At 32.8% G+C, this 14,418-nt stretch overlaps 1 protein-coding gene across 1 annotated transcript; it reads left to right on the top strand.

Annotated features, from left to right (window-relative positions):
• The first annotated feature begins 1,267 nt into the window (after positions 1-1,267).
• On the top strand, positions 1,268-10,453 carry LOC134267684 (b(0,+)-type amino acid transporter 1-like). Its single transcript, XM_062749904.1, has 13 exons — positions 1,268-1,428; positions 1,658-1,828; positions 2,301-2,402; positions 2,620-2,859; positions 3,560-3,685; positions 3,783-3,882; positions 4,102-4,146; positions 6,101-6,224; positions 6,381-6,484; positions 6,603-6,699; positions 7,458-7,607; positions 8,905-9,073; positions 9,307-10,453. The coding sequence occupies exons 1-13, from the start codon at positions 1,407-1,409 to the stop codon at positions 9,372-9,374; spliced, it is 1,518 nt and encodes a 505-aa protein (XP_062605888.1). The 5' UTR covers positions 1,268-1,406; the 3' UTR covers positions 9,375-10,453.
• The last annotated feature ends 3,965 nt before the right edge of the window (positions 10,454-14,418 follow it).

The following is a 14,418-nucleotide window of genomic DNA, read 5'->3' on the forward strand; positions in this document are numbered from 1 at the left end:
CATTTCTAAGGTGTGATACATAATCAGTAAGTCAGTGTCATTGGTGATCATTGATGATTATGTGATATGTACAGTGTTACTGTACAGTGCTATTATTTCTTTTAAAGTATCGCAAGCAACATAGCTTGTATACATATTATGTTGGGATTATGGTAACGTTCTTTAAGTCACAATCTGGGTTGGGGGCGGCGGAGTTCGGGGATTACCACGAATGATGATTTCTACCATGTCTGGCTCAAAACTCTGGGTAGTCTATCCTCAGTACTGGGGAAGATTTTGGGGTTACCTCACCGTGCCTGAGGGACCGGCTTGATCCTTGTGGTACCAATGGCAGGTTTTGGGGGTCTGCGGTACCCAGCTACCCCTGGGGGTGTTATCCCCATGTTGTTGTTGTATTCCAGGGGAGACAAGTATAGAGTGAGGACCTGGGCCAGAACTTGAATTAATTCATTCCATGTGGCATTCACTCTTGTGGGTTCCAAGAGGTCTGTTCCCACCACAGTCACCTGTGGGTGCGCTATCGCGCCAGGTCAGTCGGCAGGCAGTGATTCCATGGATTCCGCCGGGGTATTAATAGATTGTGACAAATACTTGCCACAAAATGTAATCATTGTTTTACAATAAATGTGATTAAAGTTAATATTTGTTTCTATTCATTGCATCTGGGATTAATTCATCCGTAAATTTCGGAAGATGAATGTATGTGCCAGTGGATTTGCTTCTCATACTGATCGGAATTTAGTTATCTTTGCATTATATCAGTTCGAAGTATGAAATTAAATAAACCAAATAAATAAATAATGGAAGAGCCTTCCTTTAAAATCCTGCAAGACGCATATCCAAAAAATCACATAGTTTACCAATAATATTTAAATGATTTCATTTTTAAATGTATTGAAAACAAGCAAATAAATAATGGAAGAGCCTTCCTTTGAAATTTTGCAAAACATAACTCCAAAAAATCACATAGTCTACCAATAACATTTAAATGATTTGATTTTTAAATGTATTGAGAATTTAAATTCACTAAAAACGAGGAAATATGATTGGGATATTTGTAACTGATATTATATCTTCTTCTTTTTAAATTTTCAGGTGATTAAGTTTATCACTACGAATTTATGTAAAATCACTTTTTTGTTGTTTACAATGACTATTTATTACGTAACCGTGCCTTTATCCCTGTTGTGATAAGAACAGCGATGTACAAGATCAACGAAAATGTTAAAAAGTCGTTCAAGACCAATTTATTCGGGTAGATAAGTGGGTTCACTCAAGACTGTCACCTTATTCGACGCGGAATGCCGATAAGTCCCCACAAATCAAACATGACGAGTTCTTCCGAAGTAAACACAAATTGTATTCAACGCAGTATGTAAATGGCTTCATAAATAAATTCTTGAATCATGGAAAATAATGCATATGAAAGTAAGTAAAATTTCAGACAAGATTTTTATGTTCAGTCACATATATTCACATCTATTTCTTTGTACTATAATTAACGACATTAAAAACTGAATTTGAGGTGGGAGGTTAATTTCTAATTAGCAATTAAAAAGGTTTTTTAAATAAAATTAACCAAAGATAAACATGTATAAATTGTTTTAGCCTTATATTGAAGATGAACTACTCAAAAGTCGTTTTTTAAACATTGTAGATTCTGAAACGAATGGAGGAGTAATTGAGAATGATACCCGAAAAAGATATTTGACAGACAGCACAGAGTCGCAGGATACTAGTGATGTCAGTATAGTGCCTGAGAGGGTCCAAATGAAGAAAAATGTCGGACTTATCAGCGGAACCTCTCTAATAGTAGGCACCATCATAGGTAAAACAACAGTCGAAATATTTTCAAAATAAAACAAAGTAAATGTTACAAGAGGGTAATAAAACACAACATACGAGAGTTGCGTGGCAGCAGAGGAATCGTTAGCTGATCCAGGTACTTGTGTGTTTTAATGTTACAATTCGAGTTCTGTTTGATAATAACATAAGTATCTCAGAAAGTTTATTTAATTGGGTTTTCATAAAACAGATTTGTTAATTTACAAAAGATCAATTAACTTTTACTCTTCCCATTTTAATATTGATACATTCATTTTAAACATACATACATGGAATTGACGATAGACAGGTGAACGAACGTTCTTTCTAAAAAAAATATATGCCTTGCAAATATTTTTATTTTTCGGCATCATACACTTGTGGATATTTCTCTTACAATTTTCTCGAAATTCAAACAAAATAGCATTGTTAAGCAAAAATAAAATCATGATATTGTGGTTTGACTTTGCTCGTAGGATCTGGAATTTTTATATCACCAAAAAGCGTGTTGGACAGGACCGGATCTGTGGGACTGAGCCTTGTTGTCTGGGTAGCCAGTGGATTCTTGGCCTTGCTTGGTATGGGTTTAGTTTCCTCTGATTAAAAATACCAAACCTAGTAACAATCCTAGTATAATAAAGATAGGTATCATTTCTTTTGTTAAAAGTTTGGGTTATCTGAACATGTACCATGTTTTTCATTGCCTTTACTGTGGGTTATCTTTACCATAACCAACAGTATTAAATGGGGGTAATTACCAGTCCTACTACTCATCTAATTTTCTTTACTTATCAGGTTCATTGTCATATGCTGAGTTAGGAACTGTCATAAGGAAATCAGGTGGGGAATATGTGTACATTAAGGAGGCTCTGGGAGAGATTCCCGCCTTCCTGTTTGCATGGACATCTGTCATGGTGGTTCGAACCTCCTCTATGGCTATCATTTGTCTGACTTTTGGCGAATACATGGCTACCTTTTTCCCGTATTGTGGATCACCAGTCATCCCGATGAAAATTGTTGCTGCTCTTGCCATTGGTTAGTTTTCCCCTCCATATTTACCTGAGTTGACATAAGATTCACTGCATGACAATAAAATAAATAATTTCAAACACTCCATTATTAAAATAAATAATTTCCTTGATAGTGTAGCGTTTCAACTGTGTACAATGATTAATAATTGGGTTAGCTAAGGTTTCCTTCCTAAGAATCGCACTTATAACATAAAATTAAACAAAACTTACGTAGATCCACTATAACAATGACAACAATAAAATCTGGATTGGCAAAATAGCCAAACAAATGTTATAATACGGGTCCTATCTGTGATTAGTAAACAAACTTGATAAATAAACAACAACAACAAAACAAAAGAAAAGAATCAGCTACAATTAAATCAATAATCAAATTTTCATATGATCCCTATTTCTGTAGCTGCAGACTGAATGGTTTAAGAATAATTCTGTTGTTTCTCGACACAGTCTGAACTACCTAAAAGCACACCCTCAAATTCACTGATACACCTTTAATATTTCGCCTTCTGAAGTATTACTTAAGCAATGCATAACAACTAAGTAAACAAAAACTATATCGGTGTTTATATTTATACCTTTTATCACATTTGTCTCATTACTTTTCATTTGGTTAATAATTAGTGAATTCGAATTGTTTAAAATGTAACGTTGATTGCAATTGTTTGATAATCCCAGAATCATTCCCATCCACTTTATTACAACAGTATCCCTGGGAGTCATCAACAGTTACAGTACAACACTGGCAGGAAGAACTCAGGTCTTCTTCACTGCCGTCAAACTATTAGCTCTTGTCGTCATTGTCGTCGGAGGAATCGTCAAACTCATCCAAGGTACGACCTGTTTATTACGATGAACCTAGAATCTTGATTGAGTTAAATTGCCAAGAGTAAATTACTTAAAAGAATTACATTTGTTGTGTCTCAAAAGGAAACACGTCTCAATTTGAAAACAGTTTTGAGGGCACTACGACCTCTCCCTCCAGTATTGCTCTGGCGTTTTACAACGCACTGTGGGCTTATGATGGCTGGTGAGTATGAACGCTATTAAAACTTCCTAGCAAATTCAAAAAAACCTAGTTTTAACCTAGTCATTAACACAGCACTATACTGTATTTATTTATGCATTAAAAATCATAAACTGTTAGTTCTTTTCCATGATTTCTACATGATAGTAGTTTGATTGTCTACAGACCATAAAACACATATGGATACAATACATAATCCATTATTACCGTTTTCCTTTACAGGAATAACCTGAATTATGTTACAGAAGAAATAAAAAATCCAGCTAAGTATGCGAGATATTAATGAAGAATTTATTTACTGTCAAAGTATTGCATATCAACACTTACCTACGAAAGACGAATAGGGCCACATAAAAAAATATTTTTATCTCGTAATTACGAGAAAAGATCTCGTTATTACGAGTTAATTATCTCGTTATTACGAGAAAAGATCTCGTAATTACGAGAAAAGATCTCGTTATTACGAGTTAATGATCTCGTTACTACGAGAAAAGATCTCGTAATAACGAGAAAAGATCTCGTTATTACGAGTTAATGATCTCGTTATTACGAGTTAATTATCTCGTAATTACGAGAAAAGATCTCGTAATTACGAGAAAAGATCTCGTTATTACGAGTTAATTATCTCGTAATAACGAGAAAAGATCTCGTAATTACGAGAAAAGATCTCGTTATTACGAGTTAATTATCTCGTAATTACGAGTTAATTATCTCGTTATAACGAGAAAAGATCTCGTAATTACGAGAAAAGATCTCGTTATTACGAGTTAATTATCTCGTAATAACGAGAAAAGATCTCGTTATTACGAGTTAATTATATTTTTGATATGCCTGTACAGCTTAATAAACATTGCAGGATCTCATTTTTACTTGTTTTGAACATATTTTATTGTATAAACAAAAGGATTGGAAACAAGTTCTTTCAACTTACGAGTTCCTCTCCTTAAATATAACATTATGTCATGCAATTAAAATAATGTAGTGCATAGAAATTTAAATGCAAAAGAGATACAAGTGAAATATTTGTTCAGTAATATAACAATTTAAAATTGTTACTTAATCCCAGATCGAAGCACAATTTAATAACTTCGTCCTCTTCACACATTTTTATTAAAGAAAAAGGCATAAATATATATTTATAATCACCTCGTAATTAAGAGATCTTTTCTCGTTATAACGAGATAATTAACTCGTAATAACGAGATCTTTTCTCGTTATTACGAGATCTTTTCTCGTAATAATGAGATGATTAACTCGTAATAACGAGATCTTTTCTCGTAATTACGAGATAATTAACTCGTTATAACGAGATCTTTTCTCGTTATTACGAGATCTTTTCTCGTAATAACGAGATAATTAACTCCTTATAACGAGATCTTTTCTCGAAATAACGAGATAATTAACTCGTAATAACGAGATCTTTTCTCGTAATTACGAGATAATTAACTCGTTATAACGAGATCTCTTCTCGTAATAACGAGATAATTAACTCGTAATAACGAGATCTTTTCTCGTAATTACGAGATAATTAACTCGTTATAACGAGATCTTTTCTCGTTATTACGAGATCTTTTCTCGTAATAACGAGATAATTAACTCGTTATAACGAGATCTTTTCTCGTAATAACGAGATAATTAACTCGTAATAACGAGATCTTTTCTCGTAATTACGAGAATAAAAAAAAAATTATGTGGCCCTATTCGTCTTTCGTACTTACCTCATTTGCGACCTAAGTCACATAGTCGTCTTAAGATTTCTAAAGTTATACGTATAATATTCTCAGTCTTATTAATTTTAATGCCTTTTCCCTAAAGAACAAAGATCAAGGGGTGTCTTTTGCTGTCTAAAGTGGATGGATTTTAAATACTTTATTTTTACTATAAGATCTTTGAGAAAATGGAAATTACACTATGTTTCCAAATACAATCGCATCCATGGGTGCGACTTTTCAACACTTTATACATTTTTTCACGAAAAACTGAAGACCAACCTGTTTGGCATCAGTTGACGATGGAAAAGCTGAGGCCATCTCGTTTGTCATACAATTTAATTGTTAGTTGGCCCTTATATATAATTAAATGTTCAAAAATAAAAGAGATGTGGCAGGCTCTATAAAAAATGTATAGATCTTTGCCTCGAAAAAGTCATGTCTCGTAATACTTCTCCAAAAACATTTTCCGTTGTTCTCTCTATTCCTTTCAAAATATTTCCTTTGCACAGAAACCTTCCTCGGGCTAACGTCCTGGGTGTAATGATCACCACCATCATTTATCTATTGGTCAACATCTCCTATCTCACTGTCATGACTTCAACAGAGCTTCTAAACTCATCGGCTGTGGCTGTGGTGTGTATCTAGATTATAAAGTTCTCTGTTATCGCAATTCCACTCTTTAAAACATTGAAATTTTTTATATACCTTGTATGTTTTTCTTACTCTGATTTTTTTAAAATATTAAAATTTAATAATAATACAATTTATACAATAATCATGTTTCTACAGACCTGGGGTGACCGCGTCCTTGGAGCGGCTGCTGCATTGATGCCTCTAGCCGTGTTGTTCTCAACGTTCGGTGCTGCAAATGGAACTTTGTTTGGTGGTGGAAGGTATAATCAAACTAAGGAATGTTTGATAAAGGAAAGACTTAAATGTTTGATAAAGGAACGACTTATCCCTGTATTTTTGCGGTATCCTTAATAAATAATGCATTTCTCACATTGTTAGAGTTGTGTATGTAGCTGGCAGAGAAGGGCACCTTCCAGAGATGTTGTCATACGTGCATTGTAAATATTACACGCCATTTCCCTCGGTGATATTTACAGTAAGTACGAGTGAGGTGACTTAATTAATATGCTTTTTCTTCACTTTATGAACTGTGTTTTGGATAAATTATTCGTTACTTGTGTTACAGTGTGATTATTATCATTTAAATTCTTTTTTTAATTTATTCATTTACTGATTTATCTATTACATTTTTCCCTTATGATGATAATACAGGATGTACTGTGTACGGGTACTCTTTTTTAATTTGATCTAGTTTGCGATTTCCATGATTATGATACGCAGTATCGAATCCCCGGAAACAGTGGGTCGCTGGTAGACTTCATTAGTTTTTATTTGCTTGTTTCTTTGTTTTTTATTTTAAATTGTGATTTACTTGATTATGATAAATCCTGGAAACATTGGGTCGCTGGTAGACTTCTTTGGTTTTTGTTTGTTTGTTTGTTTGTTTGGAATTGTAATTTCCCTGATTATGATAATTCCTAGAAACATTGGGTCGCTGGTAGACTTCTTTGGTTTTTGTTTGTTTGTTTATTTGGAATTGTAATTTCCCTGATTATATTAATTCCTGGAAACATTGGGTCGCTGGTAGACTTCTTTAGTTTTTGTTTGTTTCTTTGTTTTAGATTGTGATTTCCCTGATTATGATAATTCCTGGAAACATTGGGTCCCTGGTAGACTTCTTTAGTTTTTGTTTGTTTCTTTCTTTTAGATTGTGATTTCCCTGATCATGATAATTCCTGGAAACATTGAGTCCCTGGTAGACTTCTTAAGTTTTTGTTTGTTTCTTTGTTTAAGATTGTGATTTCCCTGATTATGATAATTCCTGGAAACATTGGGTCGCTGGTAGACTTCTTTAGTTTTTCCGCCTGGTTGTTTTATGGTCTGACGGTCACGTGCCTCATCATCTTCCGGTTCACAAAGAAAGATGTAGAGAGGCCTATTAAGGTAAAACATTTTAAGTAGTACTCAATAATCAAATGTTAGTTGAAAGATTCTTTTAAATATTTTGTAGAATTGCAGAATAACCTTCAATGGCTGATATTAAAAATGAAGTTTATTGTCCTCCGCTTGAAAAGTGGGGGATATTAATTTGGTCCGTCCGTCTTTCTGTCCGTCTGTAACGCTTTCGTTTCCACACGATATCTCGAGAACCCTTTGAGCTTATGCAATGAAATTTTGCAAGGCAACTCTCTATGGACTAAAGAAGAACCCTATTGACTTTGAGGTCAAAAGGTCAAAGGTCAAGGACATAAATTCGAAAATTCTGTTTGTTAAAACACTTTCGTTTCCACACGATATATCGAGAACCCTTTGAGCTTTTGCAATGAAATTTTACATAACAACTCCCCGTGGCCTAAGGAAGACCCCTATTGATTTTGAGGTCAAAAGGTCAAAGTTCAAGGTCGTAAATTTATACATTCTGTCTGTGTGTAACACTAACTTTTCCGGGTGATATTTCAAGAAGATTTTGAGCTTTTGCAATGTAATTTTATACCAAAACTCCATAGGACCTCTCTCACCCCTCTCAAAGTGTCCCGCCCCGTTTGTTTTATTAGTATTTATTGTATTACATGTCGCTATTTTTAGCACAGGGGCATGAGGAGAGTTATTACGTATAAAACAGGTTCTCGGCGGCTTTATATTCTTATTACATCTATTAGAACTGTTTGATCAGGGTTAAATTAGACACTATGCATTGTGTAAATTTTGACAATATCGAACGTAAATATATACATGTATCTGACTTCATCTTTGCGTATAATTTTCGCCAGTTTAAAGCGGTTCCTTGGTATTGTGGTATGTCTCTCGTTTCACATGTGAGAGGTCCCGGGTTCGAAACCCGGACGATCTATTTTCTTTTTTTTTTTTAAATACTTTTTTTTTTACTAAATGATAGTATTCAGCATATGAAATGAAAAATTTATGAGGTCTGGCTTGTACAAACTCATAAAATCATCATTACAGTGTGATAAATATTCCTTATAAAAAGAATCTTCTATACACATAATAAAGAATAAGCAATCAAATCTTTATATCCATATTGGCATATTTTACTTGCTTCAGTATAAATGTATACATTTAATAATTCTACAAATTCAGTCAGGGGGATCCGATCCCCCCCCCCCCTCCCCCGAACTGCGCATGGTTTATTTTTTTCCTTAAGCAGGGGACACAAATTCTCTGAATTAGTTTGTTTTAATGTTAAGTTTATTTGTTATATTTGTATTTAATGTAATTTTAGGTTCCTATTGTGATACCCATTCTCTTTGTTCTGATCGCTATATACCTTGTTATTGGACCAATCATAGAAGATCCACAAATTGAACTCCTTTATGCGTTCCTATTTATTATCGGAGGTCTCCTATTTTATTTCCCGTTCGTCTATTTCAAGCTGAAAATTAAAGGTTTTGGTAAGAAATGAATAGTTTTTCTTAGGTTATCACCATTCGAATCGTATTTACTGTATTCTTTAACTAATATTGCTATATCTAAAATTATTTAATAAGTACTAGTATTTTATGATTAATTTGTGATATACTCTCGAAAGTACTTCTTCATGAAACTAAGAAAAGACCAAACACTATCAGTGGAACATAATTTGTTGTAATATTTGAAATTAAATCAAATTATTTAATTATTTCAGAGGGGTTAACAACGGGAGTTCAGCTTCTTTGTGAGGTGGTCCCAAGTCCATACGAACCAGAAAAATGAAACCACGCTAAAACAAAACATGGACTGTATATACATTGCCTACTTTGTTCACAATTTTTCATTGAAATGAACAACGTTATTCCTATGGGTCATGTAAAACTCAAAGGAAATGTTTATGTTCAAGGAAAGTGTAAATGATGCAAGGTTAAGAAATAGTGCACCAAATTTCAATGATTCAAATTGATTGATCTCAAAAATCAAAAGAATATGCAAGTGCTTGGTCACTGGGGGAAAATATGCACAGAGATGAACATCGAAATGTAGATAAATTTGTTAATGTTCAATATGTAACAAAAATGACAAGTATGTATGCTTTGACAAATAGCTTTATCACTCTATATTAAAATTTCCAATGTCTTTGTCCGAGATAAAATTACAAATTGTAAATGTACTTTTTCCCCCATCAATGTATTGGCGCAGTTCCAAAAAAAACCACGTGCAGGGCGGGACAAACAGCTAGTAAGAAGCAGGACTTGGAGCACGTGGATTGGCAGAATCAAAGCATGTAAATATAAGGAATAACTTCAGATTTTTCAATTTTATGACGATGATCAATTTTATGCATAAACGCCTTCGGCGTTTATGCAAATTATCACGCAAGCCAATCGATTGATCACATAAAGAAATTGAAAAATAAGACAGTTATTCCTTAATTCAATGAAAAAAAGATGTTAAACCAAGCTTCTTTTGGATAATTATTACTAATATTAGTGTTTTACATCTTCTTTTTGATGACGTACATTCTTACAACTCTTTTTCACAGCAATAAACTATTTTTACATGTTAATTATGAAAAGTTATTGCAACAAGAGAGATAGAGGTGAGGATATACCCTATTTCAAGCTTATGAAGTATTCTAAACCTTATTTTTGTAACTAAGTATGTAAACCTTAGTTATTAAGAATGTATTAAATCTGAAAAGATATAAAAGATCAAATACTTTATACATGTATGTCATGTCAGTGTTCATATTTTGTTATTTCACAGCTTCATTCATATTGTATTATTTGAATATTTATGTTGAGAGAATTTAAATTCATCAATAAATATGTTTTATGAATAAAGCTTAATATTTTAATCCTTTGTTCATATTGCGTAGAACTTTTTTCTAAGGGTAACGGTCAAACTTAGTATATTCGCCCGTCTACTTATTCATATATGACAGGGTAATGATAGCATACAGTATAAATCTCCCTTCCCATTTTAAAAATATAGTTTGCGTTACCTTAATGTCAGGTAAGAACTGAGAAAATCAGATTGATTGCATGCTGTTTCACGTTTCGAGAATTTTTCACTCATATAAAGACATACAGTAGTGTGCCAATGAAGATAATTTTATTTTTTTTCCCTATATATTTCATTGAAAACAACATTTTGTAAAATCACTGATATAACTACATTTCTTTACAGATTTTATTACAAATTTCTTGATAATCCAAGAAACTGTTGTAGTTTATAAAAACAATAGTTTTTATCTGATCAGCATTTATATTTTAAAAATATTGTAATTTTAGTGTGAAATGAATTTTTAAGTCACATACTCACAATGAATTATATAGTCAACATTGATCTTTAATTTTAGAACTAAAAACTAAATATGTAATGATTTTTTAAATAAAGATAACTACACATTTTCTGGTTTAAGTACTAAAATAGATAATTAAATTGGACAAAAATTGACCATTTGCCAATGATTTTAAAAATTGTTGTTTTCAATGAAATACATAGAGAAAAAAATAAAATTATCTTCACTTTTGGCAAACTACTGTACGTTACTCCGGTGAAAGGCTTTTACATTGCAAAATAACTATGATTAGCAGATGTGAATGTAACAATACCGTGAATCATAAGATAATTTTACAATAGTAAGCATGCATGATTTTGATGTATTCACACTAGAACGTTTGATAATTAGAAGCATAGTAAGTATTGACTTGCGTTTAAGAGTAATGAGACAGAAAACTTTGACTTGAGAATTGAACAAAACTGTGGATATTATAAATCATGAAATTTATCATGAAGAATTAAAAAACAAAAATGAATGCTGTGATAAGAACATTGATTATTCCACATTTCAAGTACACGTTCATGCAATACTATCATCCTCTTTTTTCAAAAGATTGGCATTGAACATGCATAAAGAAATATTTTAAACGTTTGAATTATACCACTTGATGCAGTTCCATTCAGCATTTGTATACAGCAGAAAATCATAGAAGAAGAGTTTTGAGATTCCTTATCTTCTATGATCTGACTGTATGTATTACTCTGTCCTACTGTCTTGTACACATTCTGTGTAAATTTACGATAAGATTAGAAAAAAGACAAACTACACTGTAGGTCTTATGTATTTGTGTTTCAATAAAATAACCTATGCCTGCCGTGTATATAAACTCAGAACATTTTAAGGCTAAGTGATGGAAAGGAGCACATTTGATGGTTTGTATAAACAGTATAGCTGAGTAAATGTATTTAATAATTTGAAATTCTTTTCGTACAAATCATCATTTTATCCTTATGGATAGGGACTAGATCTACGTTTCTCTCTGTTTTCATGTTTGCCTGTTCCACTTGTTTTATGTAGAGTTCTTGTCTAGAAGCTTATATATGTTGAGCTGATTTTAATTGGAATTCGAATCGTCTTGATGAGTAACAGATAATTGTTAAAGAAAATATGGTGCAAATACAGTCAGCAAATAGTGAACATTACATGTACATGTACGTATACAGCATTCACAGAATGCTAATTAAAAAAGAATGTTGAAAAATTATTTAATAAATATACATTTTTTTTTTTGTAAAATACATTAAAGGAACATTTTTCCGCGTGGATCGGAAATTTCCATGGAATCTTTCCAAGCAAACATGAACTTAAAAAACTCGGGTTCGGTATCCTGATTCGTCTTCCTGTAGTTTGTGCATGCCATCTAGGATCCTAGCTGGTGAAGAGCAGACGTGCTTATTTTTCAGTACCCATCCTCCCTCCCCAGTCCCTTAAATTTTGTATGTCTAGTTTAAAATAAGTTGTTAACAATTTATTATACCAAAGTAGTCAACTTCTCTTTTTCTAATAAGAAACTTCGTTTTTTATGCTAAGATATACATGTATATGGTATAGTGCTGAGGAAGTTGTGTTTCCCGTTGTCGTTTTGGGTTTGTTAATTTCTCTTTTTAGCGTCATGGCTTGGAACGCTTCCCTTTTACGGTGATGGGAGAGTCGAGAACAGCAGTGGAGGGGTAGTTTCTAACCTTGTGTATCGTGCGTGTGGTGACTGTCGTTCAGCATAAGTTTGCATAGATTGCTTTCTCCGAAGGGTACTTTTTCCAGGCTCCCTCAATCAAGATGACACTTCTATTGTTTAATTTATATGCTGCCAAATGTTTACCAGCGGCGCATACATCTGTTCATTAATTTATTTTTATGATACGTATATTTTATATCTATTAAATCGCCATGGCAAGCACGCCAAAACAAAATTTTCGTTATTCACTGATTGTAGTTAAAATTGTTTGGTACCTTTATTTAAGGGTTTTCTGATCAATGTATTCTGTCCGACGTGTTTTTATATTGAAACTGTCACTAAAAAACGCATATTAATTCTAAGATTCCAACTCACTAAACTAAAACAATCAAAACAGAGAATATAACTACTCACAAAGTATCGACGAAAACGATATGAATTGAAACTTCAACAATTTCAATCTGTCTAAAAGCCCGCGCTATTGAAATAGTTCGCTTATGATACACATTCAGTAGCGTATTTTTTAAAAAAAAAAATCACGATAACTCAAATAAAGCAAATATCTAATTCCTCTCTCAATTTTATTTTCAAGCAGAAATATTGGTCAAATAACATTCCAATGATTGAGATGTTAAATATATTTGTTTAAGTATCGTCTCTCAATAGGACTATTTTGTTTATCGGAAGCGTCTACTTTGACGCCGTTTGATTTTTTGTTTACTTTGCTATTTATAGCAAGGCAGTCGATCACGATGCAACGTGAACCCAACATATCAAAAATATTGTATAAAACTCCAAAATATCAAATCTTTTACGATAGAGTGATTGATTGATTGATTTTATACTGTTTAACGATAGAGTGAAAAATAAATTTTAATCTAAAGGAATGCATCAAAGTAAGATTTATTGGCGTAATTTTTGGAGTAGAACAGATCAAGAACTCGTGCTTTGAGAAGATGCCAGTCTTGTGATTTCTGCGTGCCTGCCATGTTATAAAGGCGTCACAAAAACATACGAGTGTTGTCCGTAAAGTTCGTCGACAACATTAATAATTACTGACAAACATTGATAAAATAGATGAAACTACTATTTTCATTAAATTCATGTTTCATTTTATTAATATGCAAATTTTCAACAAAAACAAAGCACAAATAGTTATATTTTTATCAGATACAAAAAATACACATATCCGGAGCAGTAAAACGAAAATTCTTGACGTTACCTACCCGACGTCAAAAGTTTAATACGAGTACATGTAACTTTTTTCAACATAGTCATCGTTTAACTCAATGCATGTCTTATGTCGCTTTAACCAGTCATAAAAATGTACACAATATGTTCATGTTTCATACGTAAAATAATATTTAACAATGCCTGTCTCATATCCTGCAATCATCCAACCTCTGTCCGCGTAAAAACGATTAATACGGAGAAGTCACGTTAGGAAATTTATTTTCTACAGCACTGCAATCTTGGAATGATGCTTTTCCTTAATGCATGTCATCCTGTAAACTGTTCCTTCCGTCCAAAAATATTATATGCCACTTAAATACTGATGAACGGCTTCTTTAACTATGTTTTCCCGATTGCTTACAGAATGTATTTGGTCTCAGGTATTTTTCCGATGTTTACGCAGAATTATACCACTGCGCATTGCTCTATCTTTTCCGAAAATGTCCCTTTTTGAACAATTCCGACCCGTATTAATATGTTCTAACTTTGATTGGTCAGCAATTTTACAACTTTGAACGTTCAAACTTTGCATGTTTGACGTGATAACTTCTGTCAAACTAATGTAAAAG

This window comes from Saccostrea cucullata, unplaced genomic scaffold (assembly GCF_032062105.1).
Source record: "Saccostrea cucullata isolate Sc308-1 unplaced genomic scaffold, CSIRO_AGI_Scuc_v1 ctg2518, whole genome shotgun sequence".
In the NCBI taxonomy this organism is placed as follows: domain Eukaryota; kingdom Metazoa; phylum Mollusca; class Bivalvia; order Ostreida; family Ostreidae; genus Saccostrea; species Saccostrea cuccullata.

What these genes read in the sequence shown, in the direction of transcription:
- LOC134267684 (XM_062749904.1), top strand. Translation starts at nt 1,407, where the DNA reads ATGGAAAATAATGCATATGAAA. An exon ending in TGGATTCTTGGCCTTGCTTG is followed by an intron (nt 2,403 to 2,619) that starts GTATGGGTTTAG and finishes TTTACTTATCAG; the next exon opens with GTTCATTGTCATATGCTGAG. An exon ending in AATCGTCAAACTCATCCAAG is followed by an intron (nt 3,686 to 3,782) that starts GTACGACCTGTT and finishes GTGTCTCAAAAG; the next exon opens with GAAACACGTCTCAATTTGAA.